Here is a 26,382-nt window from a genome sequence, read left to right on the forward strand (position 1 = left end):
ATTTGCTTGTTTTCCTACTTTTTCCTGATAATCCACTATTATAAATCCATATAATCCACTGTTTAAAGTATGTGGCTTCTTATAGAAAATGGTACTACAATATTTTGGCAGAAAGGGGCCAGAATAATAAAGTTGGAATAATTATTAATGTCTTTGAACATATCTCACACATGATGTGCTGTTTTTATGATCAAAATCCCGGTGTAAACCTCCAGCTCAAGTATCCAAATAAAGTCCAGGATTTCTTTCATCTCTGAAGATCTTACTGTTTATTGAATACATGACATAGTATAGGCGAAGGAAACTCTAAAACTCTAAAATCCCAAGATGTCTAACCAAAGCATGTAACAATGACATTCCCAGCCAAACCTCCCAGATGTCCACTTAGTTCATGTATACATCTTCTTATTGTTTTGAGAACCTTGTTATTTTCTTCCCCTCACTTAGAATGTCCTCAAAATTTTTCCATACATCTGTGTTTCAACAAACATCTGGAGAACTGGAGAGGTTTCATTTCTTTAACTTAATCCATCAGAAGCCTCATCTCCCCCCCCCCCCTACTCTAATGACAAGATGAAATAATAAGGCACTCTTGACACCTGGTAAAGCTCAGTCTGAAAAAAAAAAGGAAGTCACACAATAAGATACTTTTAGAGGTAGCATCAGCTATGCCATGAAATACCCTACAAATATTAGTTCAGCTCCTATTTATTTGCCATCTTCCTTTCTTTTTCATAGGCCTGATTGAGACTGTCTTTAAAACGTATCTGATTTCACCTGCCTGGCACGAGTTTAATATACATTATGATGGCTGACACATTTAATTTCACTAATGGCTCTATTCCCAATACACATTTGATAACCTGTCATTATAATAAAGTTTGTCTCATCTAATGTCCCTTTTATTAAAAACCACAAACTACTCTGAAACAATTATTATTTTATTTTTTGTGGGGGGAAAATCAGACTCAGTCCTACCTGGAGAAATTATAGCACATGAATTGGACTGGTCCCACTGTACCATAGATGAATATGAGTATTTCCTCCTTTAGCCACTCTGTTTGATACATGTGTGTATACAAACACACACACACACACACACACACACACACATACATGTTTTGAAAACACACACACACACACACACACAAATTACATGGTTTGGTGGGAAGTATTCTTCATCCTTCTTTGGAGAGGGAAGAAATAGAGATTCATGAATTTGAAAGGAAAGGGTTACTGAAGTTGTCATAATATACCTTGACTTCAGCAAAGCATTCAACAACTTCTCTAACAAAATTCTAGCATGAAGGATGGAAAATGTTGATTGGATTTATTTATTTACTTAAAAAATGTATATAGCTTCCCATCTTATATCAAACTGGGCAATTCTCAACCAATAGTTAAAACAACATTGATATATCATTACTACTTACTTACATGTAGTATATCTGTTAAAACCAGTATGCTACCATAAGATGAATGCAGAGCTGGTTGAACACTTGTATTCAATAAGTGTATATTAATGAATGCATCAAGCAGGAAGGAAATGTTAAGTAGTTTACTTCAGGATTCAGTTCTAGGTGCTATGCTGTTCAATATGTTTATCAATGACAAGATTAATGCAATTATCAGATTTGTAGAAGACTAAGATAAGGGACAGAGCAAAGACTTTGGAGGACAGTATTAAGAATCAGGAGTATCTTGATGAACTGGAACACATGGGCAGAAACCACAAACTACATTCGGGATTAATGCAAAATTCTACATTTGGGTAGAAAAAAAATCAAAGGCATGAGTATAGGGTATTGGGAACCATATCAGGCAACAAAATATGCAGACGGATCTAGGCATCTTGATGGATCACAAGGGGAACATGAGCCATAGTGTGATACATCTGCAAAGAAAGCAGATGGAAATATAGGCTGCATCAATAGAAGTATACTGTCAAGATTGGAATAAGTCACTGCTCCTCTTTGTTGTTGTTTTTTATTTTAATCCCATTTATATCCCGCCCTTCTCCGAAAACTCAGGGCGGCTTACAATTTAAGCACAAACCAATGTGCTTAGTTTTTGCCTTTCTCAGGCTGCATTTACAATAGTGTTCCAGTTCTGGTCAATGCATTTTTGTAAGGACATTAACAGACTGAAACATTCCATAAAGCAACAACCAGGATGCTAAAAGACTCGGAAGAAAAACAAAAAGTTTTGCATACTAGTTGCAGGATTGGGTAGGTTTAACCAGGAGAAGACTGCAGCATGAATGCTGCCTTTGAGTATCTGAAGGCTGCTGTGGAAAAGATGGGCCAGAATTGGTCACGGCTGTTTGAGAAGCCAAGACAACAAACAATGAGATTCAATTGCAATTCAATAGATTCAGTTAGATAAGAGGAAAATGTTCCTAACAGTATTGGGCACCCGCCCAATACATCAAAAAAAATCATGAGCAATACAGAGGAAGATAAAGTGCTTCTGATCACAAGGTAAAGAAGTTGGGGGGGGGGAAACCTCATTCTGTTGTTTTTGTGACACTTTCTGATGTATTGCTGTTGCTTTACTGTGTTGGTATGAGCAAAGTAAAGGAGCAATGAAAATTAAATGCCTTCACTTTTACATTAAAGGAAGCAATATTTTCATATTATATCTGACATGCCCATGCCCTAGCATAGTATAGCAACAATTAACATTTATTTGGGGATAAAGGGTTGCAAAATGAATGGATTTTGTTTTTGTTTTTGACCTTGTAATGTTTACAGGCCACAGTTTTGATCTCTCTTCCCCATAAAAATGGTGGAAACTGTTTTCAGCACTCCAGTCAGAGGTGATCGTAAGGTTTGTAAAAGGGGGACTCTTGTTTGTAGGTTGATTAGAAATATCCAAGCATGTGACCCAGCATACAGCTTCTAACCATCCTTACTTAAAAGTTAGAAAAAGATGTACAAAAAAGAAAGAAAGAAAGAAGGTTTGTTCTAAAGAGACTAAAAGGATATGTCATCTCCTTTTGATTCTTGGGTCAATAAAGATGTTCAGAGAAAGCTATAAACTTGAGGATCACCAAGTAACACCTTTGTGCAGCATTTACTATCTGACACAGTGCAAGTATCATTGTGCATTGCATGATATGTATCTTGCCACCGTGTCATCAAACCCAAGTAGAAAAATCTGGATTTTGAAAAACAGACTAGCTGTGAAATAAATGCATTGCTGCCTGCTTAATTGGAGAAGAAGATCGCTTTATTTTTTTTCTATGCAAGAAGCTGCAGTTAACCTTAGATTTGTCAGAAAATTGCCTTTTACATATTTAAAGAAGTGTTTCATCCATTCAGAACTAGATATACATATTAAAATCCAAGAGGATAATTTTAAATATCCTATATAAAATACTTAGGGAAATGATAGGAACATACTATCCTTACTTCATTTCTGAAAATAATATGTAAGATTCTTTATTCTTTTGAATTTTAAAATATATTGATGATCAACAACAATTAATTAGTAGTTTGCTTGCCACCATCCACTCCATCTCACAGTATAGCAGGATTACTCTCTCTCTCTCTCTCTTTGCAGGTGTGTGTAAAAGAAAAAGAAGAAAAGGGAAACGGAGAAACAGTTTCTGACATCTAATCAGATCTGCTGTATTGATTTTTTTATAGCTTCAGCTTTGGAACAAATCAGCAAAACAACCAAATTATCATCCAGAACTGACTTTTCCCAAGCCATATCAATTCAAAAGCAAGTCACAAGTGTGCACAGATACAAATATATACCTATGACTCTCTCTCTCTCTCTGAGCAGATTCTCATTTGGAAACACTAAACCAAAGAAAAACTTGGTGGAGCAGTGGGCTAATGCCTCCTTAAGTAACACCAGCTGCCTGCAATTAGAGCAGGTTCGAGTCCCACCAGGCTCAAGGTTGACTCAGCCTTCCATCCTTCCGAGGTAGGTAAAATGAGGACCCAGATTGTTGGGGGCAATAAGCTGACTTTGTAATAATGCCGCTTGGGGGGCGGCGAAAGCCCTAATAATCAGGCATATACATAGAATGAAGACTATTGTTAAGCACATTGATTTGTGCTTCTTAGATTGTAAGCTGCCCTGAGTCTTCGGAGAAGGGCGGGATATAAATGCGATTAAAAACAACAAAAAAAACCCTTCTGCTTTCATGAGGGAGCCTTCAGTGAACACGTGGTTTCCCTTTCCAAGGATATTAGAATTCCAGAGCAAATCAGAGAGCTAATGAGTTGCTCATGCTTGAGAGCAGCTGTTCAATTAACCAGAGCAAGCGCACTCACCCTTCTGTATTGCCAAGCTACCTACTATGAGAAGGAAAGAGATAAATGAGAGGTTCTTGGTTGAGTGAGGAGGGGCACAGGTGACCCTGGAGGTGATTGCTGTGTTCTCCAAATAATGAAGCTCATTTTTAAGAACGAAAAGGGTTCTGAAAAGAAATCTTGTTGATGGCTCTCAAGGAACAACTACAAGGTCTTGTGGTGGAGGCAGTACAGGGATGAGATATCTTGAAGTTAACCCCAGGCTCCTCTTGAAAACAGACACAAAACTGCATAAGAGTTCACACAGCTGCTTCTGTTAATTTTTGATGCCATAAAATCAAGTATGTGGCAAACTCTTTAAACTGGCTCATATTTTGTGCTATAATGTAGTTTTATCTAGTTGTGGATAGGATTCCAGTTCTAGCCCAAAACTATTCTGGTGTTCCTTGATATATTTCATCTTTCCCTCTGGCTGTGTGTTTTAGGGCTGGTCTGAATTTGGAACATAAAAAAACCCAACAACAGTTCCTCTTCCATAAGAATCCCTTTTGGAAAATAATGTGCCTCTTTCGGAACGGTACATTTTAGAACAGGGGTCTTCAAACTTGGCCCTTTTATGACTTGTGGACTTCAACTCCCAGAATTCCTCAGCCAGCATGCCTGGCTGAGGAATTCTGGGAGTTGAAGTCCACAAGTCATAAAAGGCTTGAAGACCCCTGTTTGAAGACCTCTGTTTTAGAAGGAAAAACAGAATCTACTGGGAAATATTTGAACTGGAACAATTCCTTTTAACCATAGTTGGCTTATATGATCTGGTAAGGCATTAACTATGGATTTATTGGTTTATTTGTGTGATTTAAAGCTGCCCAACTCCATAAGACTCCAGGAAGCTTACAACTTTAAAATCAATGAAAAACAGAACAATAAAAAGGAAGCCAAGCACGTTCAGGGAAAAAAAATCTAATCAGACAGAGTTCTATGGATGTTCCACGCCCATTTTAACCCAAGACCTGAAGGAATAGTGAGGGTTTCAAAGATTTATTGAACATCATCAGGTGGGAGCCATTTGAATTTCTGGAGAGATGTCACTGGGCAGGAACAGAAAAGGCTTGTTTCCTATGTCCCAATGGATGACATTATGAATTAAAATGGATTAATTCATATACATGCTAAATCAGAGATGGAACTCCACTATTTTTCAAAACCTTTTAAGGTTAAAGAGGGTCTAGTGACACAATGGTGTTAATACAAAGAGCAAACTGCAATGCTATTCCTTGGTTAATACTTGCAGTGCCAGAAACATGCATTTTAACATATCTTCTCAAAAAGAAATTTAAAAAACCCCCAGTGAAAACCTATGTAGCTGAAAATTATACACTGGCAGGCTGATCTTGACTATCTGATTTGGCAGTCTCATATGGACTGTCTGAAATGGTATAGGGCAGGCATGTCAAACTCGCGACTCTCGGAACTTTTTCCCATTGCCGAAAATGGGATGGGCACGGTTTCTCTGTGACGCTCCAGCCCACGGGCCGGCAGTTTGACACCCCTGGTATAGGGTTTCCTGCTTAAGCAGGGGGTTGGACTAGAAGACCTCCCTTCCAATTCTGTTATTATGTTTTCTTGGGAGGTTCTGGATAAAGCATACTATATGAGGGCCACATGTGATATTTCAATTGTCCATACCTACTCTGAACCTAAATCAAAGTAACTACATTATGTTTAGCATAGGAAGGGAACTCACTCATCAAATGATTTTTCAGCACATTTTCAAATCAAAACTGATTGTATTCCTGAACATTTCTGGGGGAGAAATGGGCTTAATAATCTGTGCCTTGGAAATACTGAAAATTCAAGCCTGCATGCTACCAATCAAATATCAAATGAAATTAGTTTGGGCTGGCTTTACATAATGAGGTTTAAAATGGTTATGCCTCATTTTTCTGGTCACTGATGGAAGTTGTTCTTGTTTATAAAATAAACACTTTATGTAAACCCTTTGAGAGCCAGTTTGGTGTGGTGATTAAGGCATCAGGCTAGAAACAGGGAGAGTGTGAGTTGCCACAAACTAAGGTCCCTCTCACAGTTACTGTTTCTGAACTACGTTTTGCTTAATCTGTACTTGTATCTTTGGTTTTTCCTGCCTAGGTGTAAAACCTTGCTTGTAAAACCAACAACATGAAATTTAATGTGGATAAAAACAAGGTTTCACACCTAGGCAGGAAAATCCAAAGGTACAAGTACAGATTAAGCAAAACATAGTTCAGAAACAGTAACTGTGAGAGGGACCTTGGAGTACTAGTGGATGATCACTTCAAAGTGAACCAGCAGTGTGCAGCAGCAGCAACCAAAAAGGCTAATACAGTTCTTAGTTGTATAAACAGAGGCACAGAATCAAAATCAACTGAAGTATTAGTATTGTTTTATAAATACTTAGTAAGACCACACCTGGAATACTGCATCCAGTTTTGGTCTGGCATTTCATTTAGTGCCTGACTTCTGTTGATTCAGGAGAGTAATGCACATACTGTATGCGTGCAGTTTGCTTCTTAGCATCTAGCTATAATCTGAGCCTTGCCTCATCTCTTTAAACTGAATGTGATGTTATTTGCTCTGTGATATTGCTAGTGGGGGAAATTTAGACAACACAATTTGAGGGCATTTGCTTAGCTCTCTTCAAGTTTTTAGAATATGCTTCCTTTTCTCTGCAGTGGCAAATGAGGAGGATGAAGAAAAAAAATGCACTTGAATGAGTAATGCTTTCTGACTATAAATTTCCCCTTTGAGTATAGCAGTGCAGAGAAGGTGTCTGATAGTAAAATTAACATATTTTCTCTTAATCCAATACCTGCCGATCTCACATTTCAGAAGCCAAAGTACCTATGTTATTCTGGACATATAATCCTGAATTTCTTTTTCCTGATGATTTGGTATCTTGGCAAAAAGAGTTTAATTCAATATATATGGCCACCAGTCTCTCATAAGTGTCCCTGGTTGGGGAACATAGCTAAAATGTCGATATATTAACATAAAATGAAAATTATAAAAATATAAAACATAATAACCAGAGAAAAACCATCCATAATAAATAAGAATATCTCACAGGCTTACCTAACCTCGTAACCTCTATACTTGGCAGAACAGCTAGTTCTTAAAAGCTTTCTGAAAAGCTGCCAGGGTTGGGCCAATCAAATCTTGGGGGGAACAGTATTGCAGAAGATAGGCAAAGCAACAGAAAAGGTATGCTCTTTGATCCCACTAGATGACAATTTAATAGAGGAGAGTCAGAGCATGCGCCTCCTGATGTGGCAGGAAGAGGCAATGAGAGAAAGGCAGTTCTTCAGATATCCTGGTCCCAGACTGTACAGAGACCATAGAGCTGCCCATCTCAGTCCAATTTTAGATCACTAAAATAGAAGGTTTTTTACTGAAAAAAATGAGAACTAAGATGGCATCAATGAGCAGGCAAAAAAAAAATCCATTTACTCCATTTTTATTTTATTTTGTTGTATTGCATTGCTTTGCACGGCATGGCCTTGTACTGCATTGCATTGTTTTCTATTTTTATTTTACTCCATCAAATTTGATTGATACTGATTCCTTTGGATAATTAAATAAATGTAAAACCCTGAGGATCTTGGAATTTAATATTTAATATGTCCTCTTAAAAAAGAATGTGGACTGTGGAAAAAGAGATAATGTGACAGAACAACTCCAAGCACATAGGCTACTTAAATCAACAAAGTAACCAAATATTGATAATCATATGTCAGACAAGAGTAAATCTAGGAACAACAACCACCACAACAACAAACCTCTAAGCTATACCTCAAACAGATATTACATTCTGAACTCAGATTTGGAAAAACATTTAAAAGCAAACTCTCTTCTCCTCATGAGGAGTTAACTTGTTAGAATGAACCCCTGATTTGGTTAGCTTCCTCCTCTTCTGAAATTGCTTCTTCTTCTGCAGCATATTTATTTTTGGGGAAGGACAAGCAAATTTGTGGCAGACCTCATTGCCAGACAATGCTTATTGACTGCATAAACAGTAATTTCTATCTTTGAATTTTTAGTATCCCTTTTGGGATGGTGGTGGTAAACATAATATCAAGTCACGTTTGGTGACTCCATGAACACATCAATGGATTTTTCATAGCAAAAATATGGAAGTGGTTTATTCTCACCTAAGATGCTTTTTTTCTAAAAAAAAAAAAGTTAATCGATCCCCCATCTCTAGGATTTCTTGGGTGTTTTTCCATTTGAGTAACCACCAAGTCTCCCCTGCTTAGCTTTGTTTAAGATTAACCATATTCAGATAGGTGGATTTAATCTTCCATTTCCTTTTGGTTTGGGTCATTGGTTGGAACAAGCCAAATTCTATTCCTCTCTGTGCTCAACTTAAAAGCGATTATTAGCTCCACTGGCATCCTGGGAAGCTTTAGGAATCACTTTTGTTAAGGGATTGATGCTAATCTAGATAAGCGTAAAGTCTCCAGGGCCAGATGAATTACCTCTAAGGCAGGGGTGTCAAACTGCTGGCCCTCAGGCCAGTTGCACCATACAGAGGCCGCGCCCACCCCAGCTCCAACAATGCAAAAAAAAAGTCACATACATCGCCACACGTCACATGACGCAGCGAATTTGACACCCGTGCTCTAAGGTATTGAACAAGCAAAGTACTTGCAGAATTACTGCCTGTAGTTTTTTTAAGACATGGAGAACAGGTGAGGTCCCAGAAGATTGAAGGAGGGCACATGTTGTTCCTGTTTTCAAAGTAAAAGCAGGATCCAGGAAACTTGAATGAGCTTCACTATCCAGTGACTCTGGGTGGTTTACAATGGTGTAAAAGTATAAATGTAAAAGCATTAAAATTAACAACAATTAAATAAAGGTTGAAAAGCAAGAGCATGGACAACAGAGGGGGTGGGCTTTTGAATCTCACTCAACCAGCCACCTCCAGCATAGTGTGCTCCATTGAGGCCCCAGGTCAACAAGCAGAGCCCTGTTTTAAGGCCCTTCATGAAGGCCAGAAGAGTGGAGGTGGATCTTACCTCTGATAGCAAGATGTTCCAGAAAGTGGGGACCACAGCAAGGAAGGCTCATCTCCTAGACCAGTGGTGGTGAACCTATGGCACGCATGCCAGAGGCGGCACTCAGAGCCCTCTCTGTGGACACACCTGCCACTGCCAGCAGCTTGCACAGGTCCATTAGGCCAGCCCCGGCGCCCAGAGCGGCAGCCCCACCCAGCACAAAGAAGGAAAAGCAGCTGGCTAGCAAGCTCAAGTAGAGGTGGTAGATCACACCCCCATGCGCTCGCTGGCCTCTGTGTGTGGGGGCCGATGGTGTCAGGCAGCAGCTGGCTCTGCCTCACCTTGCCTTGCCCCACAGCAATGGCACCCCCCTACCCCCTGCCTCACCCTGCAGGACAAGCCTCCTGCCCTCCGCCCTACCCACCAGAGGCCCTCTGGATCTCCCCCAATCCTGCCCAGCCCTCACAGGCATCCTCCCATGAGCAACATCAAGGAGGCCATGACCACCCAGTCTGCCATGACCACCGCAGCCAAGCCCACCTAGTGGGTCACACACCCCACCCACCCTGAGGGCACCAAAATGCTGATGCGGCCCCTGGCACTTTGTGATAAATAAGTGGGTTTTGGGTTGCGGTTTGGTCTCTAAAAGGTTCACCATCACTGTCCTAGACCCTGCTAGTCAGAATTCCTTGGCCAAAGGGGTCCACAGAGGGCCTCTTCTACCAAAGTGAGTAGGGCGAGCCAATCACTTTGGGGCAAGATGGTTCTAGGTAAAAAAAACTTGTACAGCTGGCTCAAAAGCAGCTTATGTGCAAAAGACCTGGGTGTACTAGTGGATCACATACTCAATATGTCCAAACAGTATAATACAGTTGCAAAGAACGCAATGATATCTTGAGGAGTATTAAGCGAAACATAGAGTTTAGACTGTGGGAAATAATTACCGGTATTTCATTCAACTCTGCCTCGGTTAGCTCTCACTTGGAGTACTGAATTCAGTTCTGTACATCCCTTTCTTTCTTTTCTTTTCTTTTTTTGTAAACTGGAGCAAGTCTGGAAAAGATCTACTAGGAAATCAGGTCCTAAAGGAATGGTTAAAAGACATTTGGCTTGTAGAAGAGAAACTTGAGAAGGGATATAATATCTGTCTTTAAATATCTGCAGGGCTGTCATATTGCAGAGGATTTGGACTTATTCTCACTTGCTTCAGAGGGTAAGACTAGAAACTAATGGGATGAAACTCAAGGATGTAGATACACTTTAATCATCAGAAAGAACTTCTTGACAGTAAGAGCTTGTTGATCAATGGATTACACTATTGCAAGGAGTGGTTTCTTCCCCTTCACTGGAGATTTTTGAACGGAGGTTGGATAAGTTATTTATCATAAATGAATTCTGCAACGTTCAGGAATTTGGATTTGATGAGCTCTTAGGTCACTTCTATTACATATAAATATGTTACTATAGAAATAAACCTTATTATTAAATCATATTATGGGGTAACCACATTTAACAATTTACAAAACTCCAATAAATTGTGTGGGATTTTCTTGTGGGGGGGGGAATAAGCTGATAATTTTATAATTAATTTAAGTCCACTTAAATTAGTCATGAAGCTGTTTCATATTTTTTTGGTGCAGAAATTAAAACTGAATTCAGTTTATCACTAGGTGTGTTGAAGAATTCATTTAACTTAAGCATTTATCGGTATATGCTGCCTATCCTTTGACATTTTGCATGAATTCCAATTGTTGGAGGGATCTCTTGAGATCTCAAGGGTATGGAAGTATATATAAGCCCCATTCCTCCTGGCATTTTGCATGACTGTTAAGCCCTTCCTATTCCATTGGGACTTTGGTAGTGACTGATAGGGGAGACCTTTGTATTAATAATGATGTATTAATAATGATTTTCATTTTGTCTTGAATCTACATTGCCCAGGGTCATAAGTGATTGGAATGATTCTTGGTTGTTCCAGACAATTTAAATGAATAATACCACTTGGAATACTGAGCTCAAATATTACGTACATCAGAGAAAGATTTATCATTTTTAGTATTTAGAAAACAGAAAAATTGTTTTATGTATATGAGAAATCTCCAAGAAATGTTTAATAAGGATCGGCCATATTATAATAAAAGGTTTAAGAATAAAGGATTGATTGTAATAACTATCATCTTTAGATGCAGTTCATAAGTTGGATGGAACATTAACTCACATAATCTGGGTATGTCCTATTACTGACACAGTTTGGGTTTAACTCCACAGAACTGTTAATGCTATGGGATATTTATAGAGTTGCAAAGGAGCTATTTAGACCACTAAATCTAGCCTCCTGTTCGGTACAGGAATCAGAACTAAAGCTTACCCCTAGCTGCCACTTGAACTATAAAAGGGAGGCCATCTGGTTCTATTCTTAAATGGCTCTTGCTGAATTTTCTCCCCTAACATTTAGTTTCAATCTATTTTCCATCACTATTTTCCATCTTACACTATGGACTGATGGAGAACAGCTCTTGACTTTATTATACTGCATTTGAAAAGTGCTTATCTGAAGAGTGTTATCACACGTTTGGACCATCCTCCTTTCTGAAAGCTACTTTACCTAGCTCTTTCACATTCTTTTGGTAGGATGTGATTTTTAATCTCTGATCACCCTCGCTGCTTTTTTTCTGAATCAGTTCCAGTTTGTCTGAGTTCTTTGGATGTGGTATTCAGACATGGACACAATACTCAAGAAGGGATCTGTCTCAATGCCCAGTAAAGTGAAATATTAATTTTTGGTGATCTAGAAACGGTTGACAGCCTCAAATTGCATTTGTCTTCTGTGCAGTCACAACACATTGTACTGATTCATATCCAGCTTGTAATCAACTACAATTACAAGTTCTATTTCACAAGTTTTGTCAGCAAGTTACATATCCCTCATCCTACACCTGTGCATCTGATTGATGCTTATTAAATGACTTTTTCCTCTACTACAGGCACGTCAAACTGCCGGCCCTTGGGTTGGATGCATTACAACGAAACCGCGCCCTCCCCATTGCCGGCAATGGGGAAAACGTGATACGTTTGACATGCCTGCTCTATTAAATTTCATCCTGAGTTTTTCATTTACCAAACTCTCAAGATGTTTGTGAATTGCATTTCTATTTTCTATTCCAAGTAACGAGGAATTGCCATTGAGTCTTCCCTGAGATCATTTTCAAGGTACTTCCATTTGCTTGTAATCAGCAGTGGGATTCAAATACCTGAACAACCGGTTCTCTGCGTGGATACAGGCCTGGGCCTCTGAGGACTAGAACGGAGTTCCGGAAGTGGTATCCAAGCATTTCCAGTGGGCTGTTCTAGACCTGGGAGGCCTCCTCCAGGTCTCCAAGGCCCAGAAGGGACTTCCAGAAGCAGTGTGCATTCAGCTGGTTCTCGGAATGAACCGGCTGAATCCCACAACTGCTTGTAATATTCACACATTACTAGCTTATTAAAATGCCATGGGGTACTTTCTCAAATACTAAGTTGAAATCAAACTATGTTATTAATATTATGTCCCTGCAGTGTACTAAGGAAGGTAACCAACAAAAAAGTTGTCAAGATTCATTTTTAACAATCCATGCTGACCACTAGTAGCTGCTGCATTGTCTCCAAGGTCCTTATAAAACAATCCTTTTATGATCTCTTATAGAATCTTCCTGGTTATTGCTGTCAGACTGAATGATTTATAATTCCCTGGACCAACATCCCCATTTCCCCCAGCATCATATTTGCAAGCTGGGATAATATTTATATTTCCCCCCAAAACTAGCACTTCATCAGCTCTCCAGAATTTTCATTAAGGTTCAGTCAGACCATTACCAACTTATTTCAGTGTTCTGCATGTAAATCATTTGGCCTTGGAGATTTAAACCAATTCAGAATATATACTTCTTCTTAAGTATCAACCCTGTCCATTTATCTAGTTCTTTACAACTGCATGCTGGAAAATACACCCTTTGTACAGTATTTACTAACCATTTACATTTATTTATTTTTTACTCTGGACAATCCTTGAAATAATTTTCAGGTCTCAGGAAATACTTGCATAAAAATGGCAAAAATATGAAAATTTCACAAAACAATTTGCTTTTAACCTACTTATGTTTTACAACAACAGTAAAGAGGCATGCTTGCAGCTGAATCATAGCACATAAAAAATTTCCAGCTCTGTGACTACTAACATTGTGTGGTACAGAAAGTTAAGAAAATGTTTGTTTACTGTTTTGGTCATGATCTCTTGTGAAACCCCTAGTGGCCTCAGGAAATCTCAGGATTCTCTGGACCCCCAACTGAAAATGGCTGTACAGTACTAGACATCTTTTTTACTATATCAGGACTCTCTATTTTTTATGGTACTCTCTCTATTAGAGAATAAAATAGAATAGAATTCTTTATTGGCCAAGTGTGACTGGACACACAAGGAATTTGTCTTCGGTGCATAAGCTCTCAGTGTACCTATTAGCATTTCTCTGTCTCAAATAACATCTAATACATTCTACTTAATTTCCTATTGGTGAGCACCCCAAAGCTTAAAGCTCTCCTAAGAACTTGCCATGTTTTGACCACACACATTTAAAACCATTCTTATGAATTGCAGTCTTCCCATACCAGTGGACTATGATTCTAAGAAAGCAGATCAAGGCCTCAGAAAACAAATGTCTTCTGTTGTCATTGATTGTATAGCCAATGATAGATTCTCCCTTTTCAAGCCTCTTCTAGGGACTAGTGTAAGGGATGAGATACTGCCTCTGTAAAGCTTCCATCTTAAATTTTTGAAGTTCCTGCTGATGCAGTTGTTATTTACATATTATTTGTCTCCATGTGTATTAGCAGAAAGATAAATTCATCTTAAGTAATTTCTCAAAGTTGTTCTGTCAAAACTCTGTGTCTGACTCCTGGTAAACAAACACAGTTCACAAGGCAATGGGCCTTATTGGCACTTTTTGGTAATGACAATTATCTGAACTCTTCCCTTTGGGTTCTTTCAGAGTGCAGAGTTTAACTTCTCTGCTCTATAGGGATCTGGCCAGATTCCCTGGCTCAAACTTTGGAATGGCTACCCAACACTCAATAGATTTTTTTATTGCATGCTACAATAGAACTACGTAAAACAACCAATTGCCCCCTGTCAACATCAGAATATAGCTCCCTCTTATATCTACTAGAGCTTTCCCCATTTCCTCTGGTTTAAGGCATAACCTGTTTTGCAGTTCTCAGCTAGGGTTCAGTTGGTTATTGAGGTAACTGGCATTTCTATCCCAATGTATCTTTCCTAGATCCATTAATTCTGTTCTGCTCTTTCTTCCACTGAAGATTTTGATCCTGATTATATTGTAAGAGTGACGACATTCAGTGATACAGAATATTCTCAAAATGTTTTGCTCCTGGTAGTCATTTTATTTAGTGGCTTGTCTCTTTTTGATTCTCTTCCAATGGAAAGTTGCTTTCTCTTCCTGCAATACATGTCGGATTATTCTCAGACAGGAGAATCACAAGGACACAAGCACTGCAGAACATAACAGCAGACTCCTGTTTTTTCCCCACTTTGTTTCCCCTTAAGATACAGGTAGTCCTTGTTTAGCAATTACCTTGTTAATGATTGTTTAAAATTATGATAGTGATGAGAAAGTAACGTTATGACCAATCCTCACATGTTTGAGCTTAGCAATGCAGTAAAGCAAAGAAAGCTGGAATAGGATCATAAGCATACCCCCAGTTTCACTTAGCAACTTTCACTGCACCATGAGTAGAAAACTTTTATTTTTATTTTTTTTCTGTTCTCAGCTTCTCAATTTAGTCAAGAATGTTCATTTATAAAAATATTCCATAAGATTTCCCAGGGCCAAATTTCACTGTTAGTTCTTGTTCAATGACCTTACTCTCTGAAATGTGGCTGTCTCTTATATTCCTCCTACATACATCATCTACTTAATCAGCAGAAAGCAGTCCTTTGATTATTTATTAAATGTGTATGCAACCTGACTCCCCAAACCCCTGGGAGATACCTACAACAGGAAATTTGTGCTTCTCAGTAAACTTTGCAGTCAGCAGCTATTCAGGAGACAACTATTCCTTTCTCATAACTGACATACAATCTCTCAGAATATATAGCTTCTCTGGTCATTCTCCTCTCTTGTTATTTTTCCTTTGAACTCCACTAGCAGATTTGCTTTCTGTTTGCTCCCTGTTCTTTAATCTAATCATTGTTGTTGAACATGTAGATCTTCCTTTTTGAGTATTTTGAATTGATCACAATATCAATAACCATAGATCTCTCATGTGTGGGATATAGCTAACATTATTATTGCTTTTAATACAGTGTAATGATAAATCTACACCCACTTTTCAGCAGAGGATTTATGGTGTTTTATTTGTCAATATTTCAATTGTGGGTTTTTTAAAAAAACACACAAATGAACAAAGAAGAAAAGTTTTGAACAAACTGCCTTTTTTGATATACATTTCCAATTTTCTTTATTTAATTTTAATTATGTCATACTATTAATAAAATTAGGGACGCAGTGGCTCAGTGGGTTAGGACGCTGAGCTTGTCGATCAGAAGGTCGGCAGTTTGGCGGGTCGAATCCCGAGTGCCGCGTAGCAGAGTGAGCACCTGTTACTTGTCCCAGCTTCTGCCAACCTAGCAGTTCGAAAGCACGTAAAAATGCAAGTAGAAAAATAGGGACCGCTATGGTGGGAAGGTAACAGCGCTCCGTGCGCCTTTGGCGTCTAGTCATGCCAGCCACATGACCACGGAGACGTCCTTGGACAAACACTAGCTCTTCGGCTTTGAAACGGAGATGAGCACCGGCCCCTAGAGTCGGAAACGTCTAGCACGCATGTGTGGGGGAACCTTTACTTTACCTTATATATATGTAAGTTTTGATATCATAAAATAACGTTAAAATATTTCTTCTATTCTCTGTGGCTGTTATGGATTCGGGGGCAGATGTGTGTTTTTCGGATGTAAAGAAAGCAACACAGTTGGCGTCACATTGGTTGACATCAAAATAACTTGGGCCATTCAAGGACACACAGGATATCTTTACAGAATGACATGCTCAAAAAGCAGAGATTAAATAGCCATCCCTCTCCCCACTCATCATAGGCAGACAGTTCATCAATTATGTTTGGTCAGATACCAATGAACACATTCAGGTCTCTATCATAGCACAAACATTGGGATATAACTGGGAAATGTTCTTAGGAAAGTTTCTGAGTATTCTACTGACTTATGTTAAAATTATATATTATAATATATCTATACATTACATAAAATTATATATTACATTATAACATTTTTAAACACTAAATCTGAGATTTAAACTTTTCTGACCCTGTGGAAGTACAAGATCTAGTAACTCAAACATACCCTTGTCTGCACACTAATTTTGTTATTAAGGGGGGCGGGGGGGACAGAACTATCTAATCTGCAAAAACAGTAAAGATAGATGTGCTGCATTGAAGAAAATAACTTTCTCATTTATACTCACACTGTACGTTGAGTTGCACTAGGGCTTCTCGGGGTCTAATGTTGAAGCCATTGTATCTGGCTGTCTGGCATTTGTAAATCCCACTCATTTTTTGAGTCACCTTCTCAAAATGCAGCTTCCCATCATTTGACTCCACTGTCATGGTCCCCGAAGGCATAGGAGCCTCTTTATCAACTCTGGACCAGATGACAGGAGGTTTGGGTTTCCCTCGGACTTCACACTGTAACTCGGCTCTCGAATCTTCACGGACAGTAATGATGGATTGACCCTTGGGCACCATGATCGTTGGAGGCACTATTGGGAAAAAGATGACAAGAAAAGAACCATTATTCAACACCAATGTTTAAGAATTAGCTCATTGGAGTGGTATGTGTATGTAAAAGATTGCTGAAGCTGAAGGCATATTTAATTCTTCAACCTTGTTATTTTAAATAATGCTGATTCAGTCAATCACCATCATTATTTATTCTGTATACCACCACAGAATTTGGCTTCTGCCTTGCATAAGAAAAAAGCCTTCCTCATCCTGTTATTCCTATCTTTAAAAGAGGAGGAGAAAGAACCCATGTAACTACATACCAGTCAGCTTAACATTGTTATTTGTCAACGCTCTGGAACAGATAAACATATAAACATGAGTTTATCAAGAACAAATCATGACAAGCCAATGTGATATTTTTGACAGAGTGAGTAATTCAGTTAACTATGAAAGTCCAGCAACATGTACCTTGAGTTCAGGAAAACTTCAACAATATTTTTCATGAGATTCTACTGTGAAGCATGGCAAAATATGGGCTGGACTATGGTAGTTTTAGATTGATACAGAGCTGGTTGAACAATTGTATCCAATGAGGATATGTCAATGGCTACATTAGTAGAAATAATAATGTCAAGATCAAAAGAAATCATAGTCCATTTATAATACTGGTGTCAAACCCAATCACGTCATGTGACGTATTGTGACATATCGTGACATTTTTTTGCCATTGCGGAACGGGTGGGCATGGCCTGCATGTGATGCATCTGGCCCGCCACCCTGATTTAGAACATACCTAGAATACTATATTCTGTTTTTGACACTACATTTTAGGAAGATATAAAAAAATTGGAAGAGTTCCAATGAAGATCTAGAATGATAAGAGACATGAAATAAAAAACTTATTTTATGATATTTGATCAATTAGTCTGCCAGATGTTTAGACTGGATTTGGCATTTTTATCTACCTGTTGAGTCCTTCCCAAGAACCTGGGATAGGCAGATGTTTTATGGTGTTAAAGGTATTGTCACAGGATGTAAGCTGATCCCTGTAATAGACCAATGGTGATTTTGTCAGTGCTGATGATGTGCAAACTGTGCTGCAGATGTTTTGGGATTGCATCCAAGGCACCTATTATTATTGATATTATATTTGTTTTCTTTGCCACAGGCATTTTACTTCTATCTGCAGGTCTTTGTATATTGTGATTTTCTCTTCTGCTGTCTCCAGGCACTTCAACTTGCACTATTCCAACTTTGGTTTCCTTATCAACAATTTTATATCTGGGATGTTATGTGGCCGAGGCATGTCTGTTTGCATTCTAAAATCCCAAAGCACTTTAGCTTCTTCATTTTCTAATACTTTGTCTATTTTGTAGTCTCACCAGTTTTTGCTTGGTGTTGGTGCATGGTATTTCTTGAAGATATTCCAATGCCCCTTTGTCATTCTGTTGTTTGTAGTCAATCTATAAGATCTTCTTGTGGCACCTAACTAGGTGGTCCACCGTTTGTTAAGTTTCTTTGCAGAGTTGGCATTTGCTGGCTGTTTCTGTCTTTTCAATTCTGGCTTTGTATGCATTTGTTCCTGAGGCTTTGTCTTGTGCAGCCAGAATTAGCCCCTTTGTCTTTTTCTTTAACTTGCTCTTAGCCACTGACAGGTCTCTTTATCTGCTTTGCCTGCTAGTTTTTTTTTAATATATTGGCAGTATAATACTTTGCCTTGCCATGCCATGCCATGTCTCTTCCATTCTTCATTTTGTTTATTATTGTAACATTATATAACAATTATACTGTAGTATAACATTATAAAATACATTATTATAAATTATTATAATGTATAATAATAATAATATATATTATAATATACATTATAATGTATAATAATAGTCCAACTCCAGTGGGTAAGGAACTCCTCTAGATGGAGGTTTTAGTCTAGAAAAGACAAAAGATTGTGAAGACATGATAGCTGAACTAGATGATCTTCAAGGTACCTACCAACCCCCACATTTCTATAATTGAAAATGTGATAATTTTTTGTCACCTTATGAAGCAGTCTGTAACTTGTTCCCATTGGTTCAAATCCAAATGACTAGCATACAAAGAATGAATTTGTTCCACCATCATTGCTTCTAAATCTTACTTTCCTCAATTCCTAAAACTTTCAGAACTTGCTCTTCATAAGCTTCACCATCTTCTTTGCCCTCTTTTTAAGATTATAATTAGGGGATACAGATTCTTCAGGGCTGCCTACTCCTATTTGTTGATCTCCAAATATATTTGAACTCTAACTTTTTTTTTTCCACTAGAAATTCCGGGAGTTGTATGCCCTGAAAAACTGGTAGGACACCTGTTGGGAAAAATTATTGCAGGGAGTATCTGTACTAAAATATCACGGAAACGAATAATGATTGTACTTGATTCTTTGCGAAGTCCTCTTTCTCTCTTCAAATATTGTTATGTATACTTTTACAAGTTGAAGGGATTTAAAAATGCAGTGTAAAAGTTCCAAATTTATTTTTACCTGCACGACCAAGTAATGTCTGCGTGTAGCCCATAAACGTAAGAGGGCCAAGAGAGAGCGTGATGATTTTAATCACGCAAAAATGTAGCGCATAGCTAGCTTAAAGGCATATTTATGTGGGTCTAGCATCCCGTATCTCCATCAGTTATATCGCTAGGCAATAAGAAGGTGAATTTTCAATTTGCAGGCCTTCTGTGGGCTATGGAATCTCATCAAATCCTCTCTTATATGGTGTGAAGATTGCGCTGCACCCACATGGCTCAGTGCTGCCAGCATATGCTCACCTGGCAGGAGACAATTTTCTTTATGGGAAAAATGTGTAAATTGCATTTGAAAAGTTTTTAATTAAAAGCGGCTTTCTGGGACGCTCATGCTGGATGACCTGCTTGCTAAATCTTACGGGAGAAAGGATATTCAGAAAACCAGGGAATAAATATACAGTACCACCATTTCTATCTGTGGTCAAACTCGGGGGAAAATCCACACACTTCAGTAGAAACGTAGTTAACCCTTTTTTCAAAACCCATGAAAAGTTTTACAAGGGTGGAAACCTTATACGGACTCTTTACTGAGAAAAAAAATAAGAATGAATTGCTGATCTTAGGATCTGGTGATTAAAATTGAAGCTAAGTAAATAAATAAACCTTTATTGTCAAAGTACAACATGTGTACATTGAGATTAGCTGAGCCTCTCCCCGTGCTCCCTCCCCCCAACACACAGTGACAACAAACCCTCCATCCTACCACACCATGTGAACCAACTACACCACACACCGGCCTCCCAAGTCAATTCTGCATAAGTTCACAGAGATGGAGAAAACTTTAAGATGATAATTATTTGATAGAAAGAAGTGTGGAAGACACAGTTGCATGCTTTTCTTTTCTTTCTCCACTTTTTTTTCCTTGTGCCTCTAGTTCTTACTTTCTATGTTCTTGTTTGTTTTGTGTATGTGTGTGCGCATGTGTGTATGTGTATTTACAGTTCCATACTCCATTCAGATTACTTCTGAATTTCTTTGTGGTAGGAGCCTTGCTTAGGATTTTCTTTTGGAAACTTTTTATTTAAGTGGACTGCTAGGCTTCCCATTGTTTCTCTGATAGGCACCTGTGACCTTTGTTGCAAACACACTTCAGAAAGCTCTGTTCTCTAACTGCCTTACCTCCAAACCTCCCTGAGAGATGAAGTACATCTGATGCTAAGTGATTCATTAGAAACTAAACCACTGTTTGTTTTAGTCAATAAGTATGAAGGCTATTTTCAATGGAACAACAGTACATACGGTGGGGAAGTTTAACTGTGATCCCGATAGAAATTTCTCAACAATATGCTGCGGATGGTTTTGAGCTAAAATAAATAAAACAAACAAAATTCCCTAGCAGAAACAAAATCTCCCCCCCAAAAAAAGAACATCACAGTGCATGTGTGCACGAAGGAGGGGGCTAGGGCCTAGGGATGGAAAGTTTCAATAATTTTCCCTTGGATTTATCCCTGAAGAATATCATTCCCCATCTCTATTACATTTATTTTAAACCCCTGATGTATTTCAGTGATGTAGTTAGTGCCATATCAAATTTGGCTCTTAGCCAGAACTTCCCAAAGCATTAGTAATGTCATCCTCAAAGAATATCACAAAATTACTCTTTCTCAGAGCCACTTTGCATGGCTAGATGGTTACACCCTGCCTATCTCTTCTCCTCAATTTGCTCCTGATTTACATGCAGAGAAGTTTCTAATGTGTTCAAAGCTGAGTCTGGTCCTTCACTTTAATATGCTGTAACTCTTAGGCCTTTTTGTTTTGAAAGGTTTGTTATGCTTTAAGAAAGAAAACATTGGAAAAACCACAACATAATTTAATATTATCTAGTATGACATAGGTCGGCAGTTTGGCGGGTCGAATCCCAAGTGCCGCGTAACAGAGTGAGTGTCTGTTACTCGTCCCAGCTTCTGCCAACCTAGCAGTTCGAAAGCACGTAAAAATGCAAGTAGAAAAATAGGAACCACTACGGTGGGAAGGTAACAGCGTTCCGTGTGCCTTTGGCGTCTAGTCATGCTGGCCACATGACCACGGAGACGTCCTCGGACAAGCGCTGGCTCTTTGGCTTTGAAACGGAGATGAGCACCGGCCCCTAGAGTTGGAAACGACTAGCACGCATGTGCGGGGGAACCTTTACTTTACCTTATGACATACTGTATTACATATAAAGAAATTTACTCAGCCTGACTTCTTCTGTAGTCATTTATCTGAAAACACGAAATCTGGAACAGAGAGAAAGAAGTTGCATGGCAGTGCAGCCTTCCATCTTAAACCCTCCAAATAATTTGAAAAGGATTTATCCTGTGATTAAAGCTAATCTACCTATCTGGTAAGCAGATCTTAGGCTCTTTATGAAGCTCCTGGGATAGATTTTGATTAAGCATACAACATTCCTTTTTTAACTGTGTTCTATCCTTAATCGGGCTTCTGGATAAGTTAAAAATTAGATGAAAGTTTACCTGTTTCTGAAGAAATATTCACCTCGACACTCAGGTCAGGGATGGGTGCTCCTTGGAAAGATGCCACACACAGGTATGTACCATAATCAGTGAAACGGAGATCGATTATCTCTAGGCTGCTTGTCACGGGGGGGAGTTCCGGGTCATTCTTGATGACAACTACTCGATCTGAGAATTTGGCCAGCTTCCCATTCTTGTACCAGAAGTAGAAAACTTTTTCTTGTGGGACAGCATCCACATGGCATGAGAGCTTCAGGTCCTGCCCTAGCTGGATGGTTTCACTCTCTTTGATGACATCAGGAGTGATCTGGAATGTCACATTCTTCATGGCTGGAGGAAATACAAAGGCCAAACTGGTGAATATATCAATGCCTGATCTTCAAGTGGTCAAAATATGTCATGTCATGTTGTGTCATGTCATGTCCTGATTGACAGGGCATAGAAATCTGAGTAATTATGTAGCACAAAAAGTATACCAATATAATTCACATTCTTATCAACAGAATTTAACATTCTGTTTAATAGCATCTCCTTTTCATAGGCAGAAATACGGTAATTCTGGAAAGTTATTTTCACTGAGTCCATGATGCAGGGGGAACTGACTATCTGAACCCCTGCTTGCTATAATTTCATTCTTGGTAGGAGAGGGATACAAACATGATTTTTGAATAGGCTACCTTATACTTGTATGCTAATATAATGTATTAATTTGACCCTCAATAAATGGAATGTGGCAAGAGAAGTCGCTTTGACAGAAGTGGCTAAAGAAATCAGGAGAAAAACAAGGAGAGAGGAAAGTTTTAAAGAACATGAGAAAACTTATTTGTTTGCATCCATCTCCTATCAAAACCCTTCTCCTTTCAATGTACCTTAGTGTGAAGCAGTGTGTGTGTGTGTGTGTGTGTACACACTTATGTGTTGAAAACAAATCTGAAAATTACGAGAAAAGGAAGCAATGCAATATAAAATCAAGCTTGGTTAATACTCTTTCTGTCCTGAAGTACCAGTCTTAAATTTATTCCAATCTTTAAAAGGAACAAAGTGAGCTGGAAATTCAGGCTCCATCCCCAATTAGATTAATAGAAAGACGTACATCGCACCAATAGGTTCACTGTCTTCTTGGCTGGATTCCCAACATTGTTGATGGCTGTACAGTTGTAATAACCTGAATCTTCGGTTTGAATGCCCCAGATGGTAAGATTGCCCCCTTGAACCAGGCTGTTCAGAGGCATAGGACCAGGTGAGTGAGACCAGACTACCTGAGGCAAAGGATCCCCGCCTGTTAACGAACAGTATATGGTAACATTATCCCCTGGATTTACCACTAAAGTCTCATTCACAGATAGTTTTAGAGCTGGTGGAGCTGTAAGAAAGAGAGAGAGAGAGAAAAACAAAAAGAGATTTTTTTTTAAAAAAAGACAAAGATTCATTTCTAGGAAATATGAATTAGCATATTTTGCAATATATACAAGAAAGCCTGATAAAACTTAGATTTTTTTTAAAAAAAATGCATACTGTGCTTGTAATCCGGTCAGATGATAACTCTTAAATGTCTGGAACTAGGAGCCCAGTCAGTTTCAAAAACATACAGATGAAAACTGGAGGCATACAACAGTGCTATGCTCAAAAAGGTAAGTTTGTCCTTTGCTGATCAGCTTGCCAAATTATACTGGGAGAATGTCTCTCTCTCTCTCTCTGAAATCCACTTTTTGCCAATGCCAACTCCTGGTTTTTCAAATATTGTTATACAGTAATTTCCATCAATCCCATCCAATTATTTGATTTTTCCCCCATTGCATAACTGAATTGTTGCTTTATAGGCTTCAGATCTCTCTAATATGTTAAATTGTTACTGGGATGTAGATCAATAATTTATGGTCCCTTTTCCTTAAATGTATGATATATATCAGCACTGTTAAAACCTGTTAAGAGTTTACACTCCTACGATCTGGTGCCTTCAGGGCTACGACACCTATCATCCTCCATCAACAAGGCTATTTACACCGCATCAGATGTGGGACATCCATAAAGCTTATACTACCTTTCTGCAGAGATATGAGACTCATTTTGACTTGATGCCATTTCTTGCACTGGAGTTATAAACATGTGCATCTTCAAAATGTGACACAAAGAATAATTAGAAGTTCCCAATCACAATTTGTGGTGAAACTATCTTTTCCAAATTCCCTGCACCTCAAGTGCACAGCAAAAAGTCTTCCTTGGGGATTTAATTACAAGTAGCTTCACATTATAGCAATGAAAGAACGGAACACATTTAACTTGTTAATATCTTGCCCCACGTGCCATGCCCGGCCTCCTTCTCCTAGCAATTACGGCTAACCTCTCAGAGCTCTTTCTTTAACTGCCATGCATATCAAATGCTGGACTCCAACCACATTCACAAATCTTTGAGCCTCCCCTTTATGTAAGGAGTCATATTATGAATGGGTAGCTCCTCTGCTTTAGAATGCTTAACCTCAACCCTTCTGATTAATGCCTTTTCTTCAACATCCCCAGACACAGATCCAAAAGGCTTTTCTCAGTGTTTTCTGTTTAATCTCTCAAAGGCCCTTTAAAGCTCCTCCTTGGGAGTCATCAGAGACTTCACATGGAGCTCAGAAATTAACAATCAATGGGACAACGGCTAAGGCATGTTTTAAGTAACAGCTGCAATAATGCAAAATAAGGCATCGTTACATATTCATAAAGCTTGATTTAATGACATCATTATTTCTGCCACCTCTTCTTTCTGGGCCCTCTGTTAATGACCTGGCTTTGCCCTGAATTTCTAATTCAGATGAACAAAAAAACCATGAAGGCTGTTCTCTTAAAGGGGCAAGAAAATACATATTTCACAACTAGTCTGATTTCCCCCCACATCCAAACCGATTGGCTAACACTTGGACACTTTCAAAACTATTATTCCTTTTCTTAATTCTGAAATATGTAGACTGACATAAGTGAAACACTGGTCAATTATGACCAATCTGTAAGGGAGAATCAATGTAGTATAATAGGTAAAAGTAAAGGCCATGGATTACAGGCAGGAAAACTATGAATTTTAAGCCTGCCAGAAACATGAAAGCCAACCTTGCCCCTTCCTCTCTCCCTCCTTCCCTCCCTCCCTTCCCTCCAAGAAGTTACTGGCCAGTATATTCTGAAAATGTTGCCAAGAAACTGCATCAAGTGACAGGTGACTCGACAACAATAACAAGTACTCTGATGACTTGAGTTTTGACTTCAAGATAGGATAGTCAGGCTGAATGGCAACATGAACTGAATCTAACATTCAGGCAAATAAATTTCAGCTGAAACTCCAAGCCCTGGACAAATTGAGGGGAGGCGTGTGGGTGAGTTTATGGTCAATAGAGCATTTTCCCGACAATGTCTGCATTGCAATGAGTGGGAAGTGGATGACCATCAGTCACCAGGAGATAACTTGCCCACATGCTCATCCTGAGTTTTCCATCTCACAAAAAGCTCACAGAATGGGAGGGGGCATTTTGCTGAGCCCCAGCTAGGCCTAATCTAGCACTGGGATATGTGGAGAAACTGAATTCCAAAATGTGGTTAGAAGTGAAATATGACTGGGATTTTATTAATGTCTGGCGTGCCAGTACAAATACTTCATTTGGCCTTCCAGTTAAAGGGCTGATGCTTTACTCTTATTTTGGGTTTCAGAAGGATTGTAAGTCTTGAAGAAAATGAAACCCATATGATAGCAGTTTTATGATAGATAGGCTGAACAATATTTAATCACATGCTGCTGAAGCTCAAATCAGGTACACTATTTTGCATTGTGTAAACATAAGCAGTATGTCAATGTTAGAAGACATCACAATACTTCTCTGCACTGTTAAAAAAACATTTGGTAATGCATATGTGTGCTATTATTCCATTTACTCTTCCAGTAGAATTTGGAAGTTAATGCAAATGTATAGGTGTTATATCATATCACACAGACATCCTTAAGGATTTTTTTAAAAAAAAATGTGAATAATTTATAACGGGTTTTCAACCAGTGGTACGGGTACCACCTGTGGTACATTGGCACCTGGCAGGTGGTACGCAACCATCCTAGAAAAGTGGTAGCGGGGGAGGGGAATGAGCTGAACTGGTGGCAGCACCGCACAAGCCTAAGCGAGAGTTGGCTGGAGCTGCAGGGCTGTCAGGGCTCAGCGAAAGCACCAGGACCAGCAATTTTTCAGGACTGTCAGGGCTCAGCAAAAGTGCCAGGATCAGCACCAGGCTTCAGCTGGAGCTTGGCGCTAATCCCAGTGCTTC

At 38.8% G+C, this 26,382-nt stretch overlaps 1 protein-coding gene across 1 annotated transcript in view; it reads right to left on the minus strand.

Moving 5' to 3' along the window:
* Positions 1 to 26,382, minus strand: part of MDGA1 (MAM domain containing glycosylphosphatidylinositol anchor 1) — a gene marked incomplete at its 5' end in the record, with an annotated part of 211,639 nt that overhangs the window by 144,109 nt on the left and 41,148 nt on the right. Inside the window, 3 exons of the mRNA XM_083376427.1 lie at positions 16,828 to 17,121; positions 22,099 to 22,428; positions 23,192 to 23,461. Coding sequence (XP_083232553.1) covers positions 16,828 to 17,121; positions 22,099 to 22,428; positions 23,192 to 23,461 — 894 coding nt within the window. The remainder of the gene's footprint in view (positions 1 to 16,827; positions 17,122 to 22,098; positions 22,429 to 23,191; positions 23,462 to 26,382) is intronic.

The sequence above is a fragment of the Vipera ursinii genome (assembly GCF_947247035.1).
Source record: "Vipera ursinii genome assembly, chromosome: 1".
Taxonomy (NCBI): domain Eukaryota; kingdom Metazoa; phylum Chordata; class Lepidosauria; order Squamata; family Viperidae; genus Vipera; species Vipera ursinii.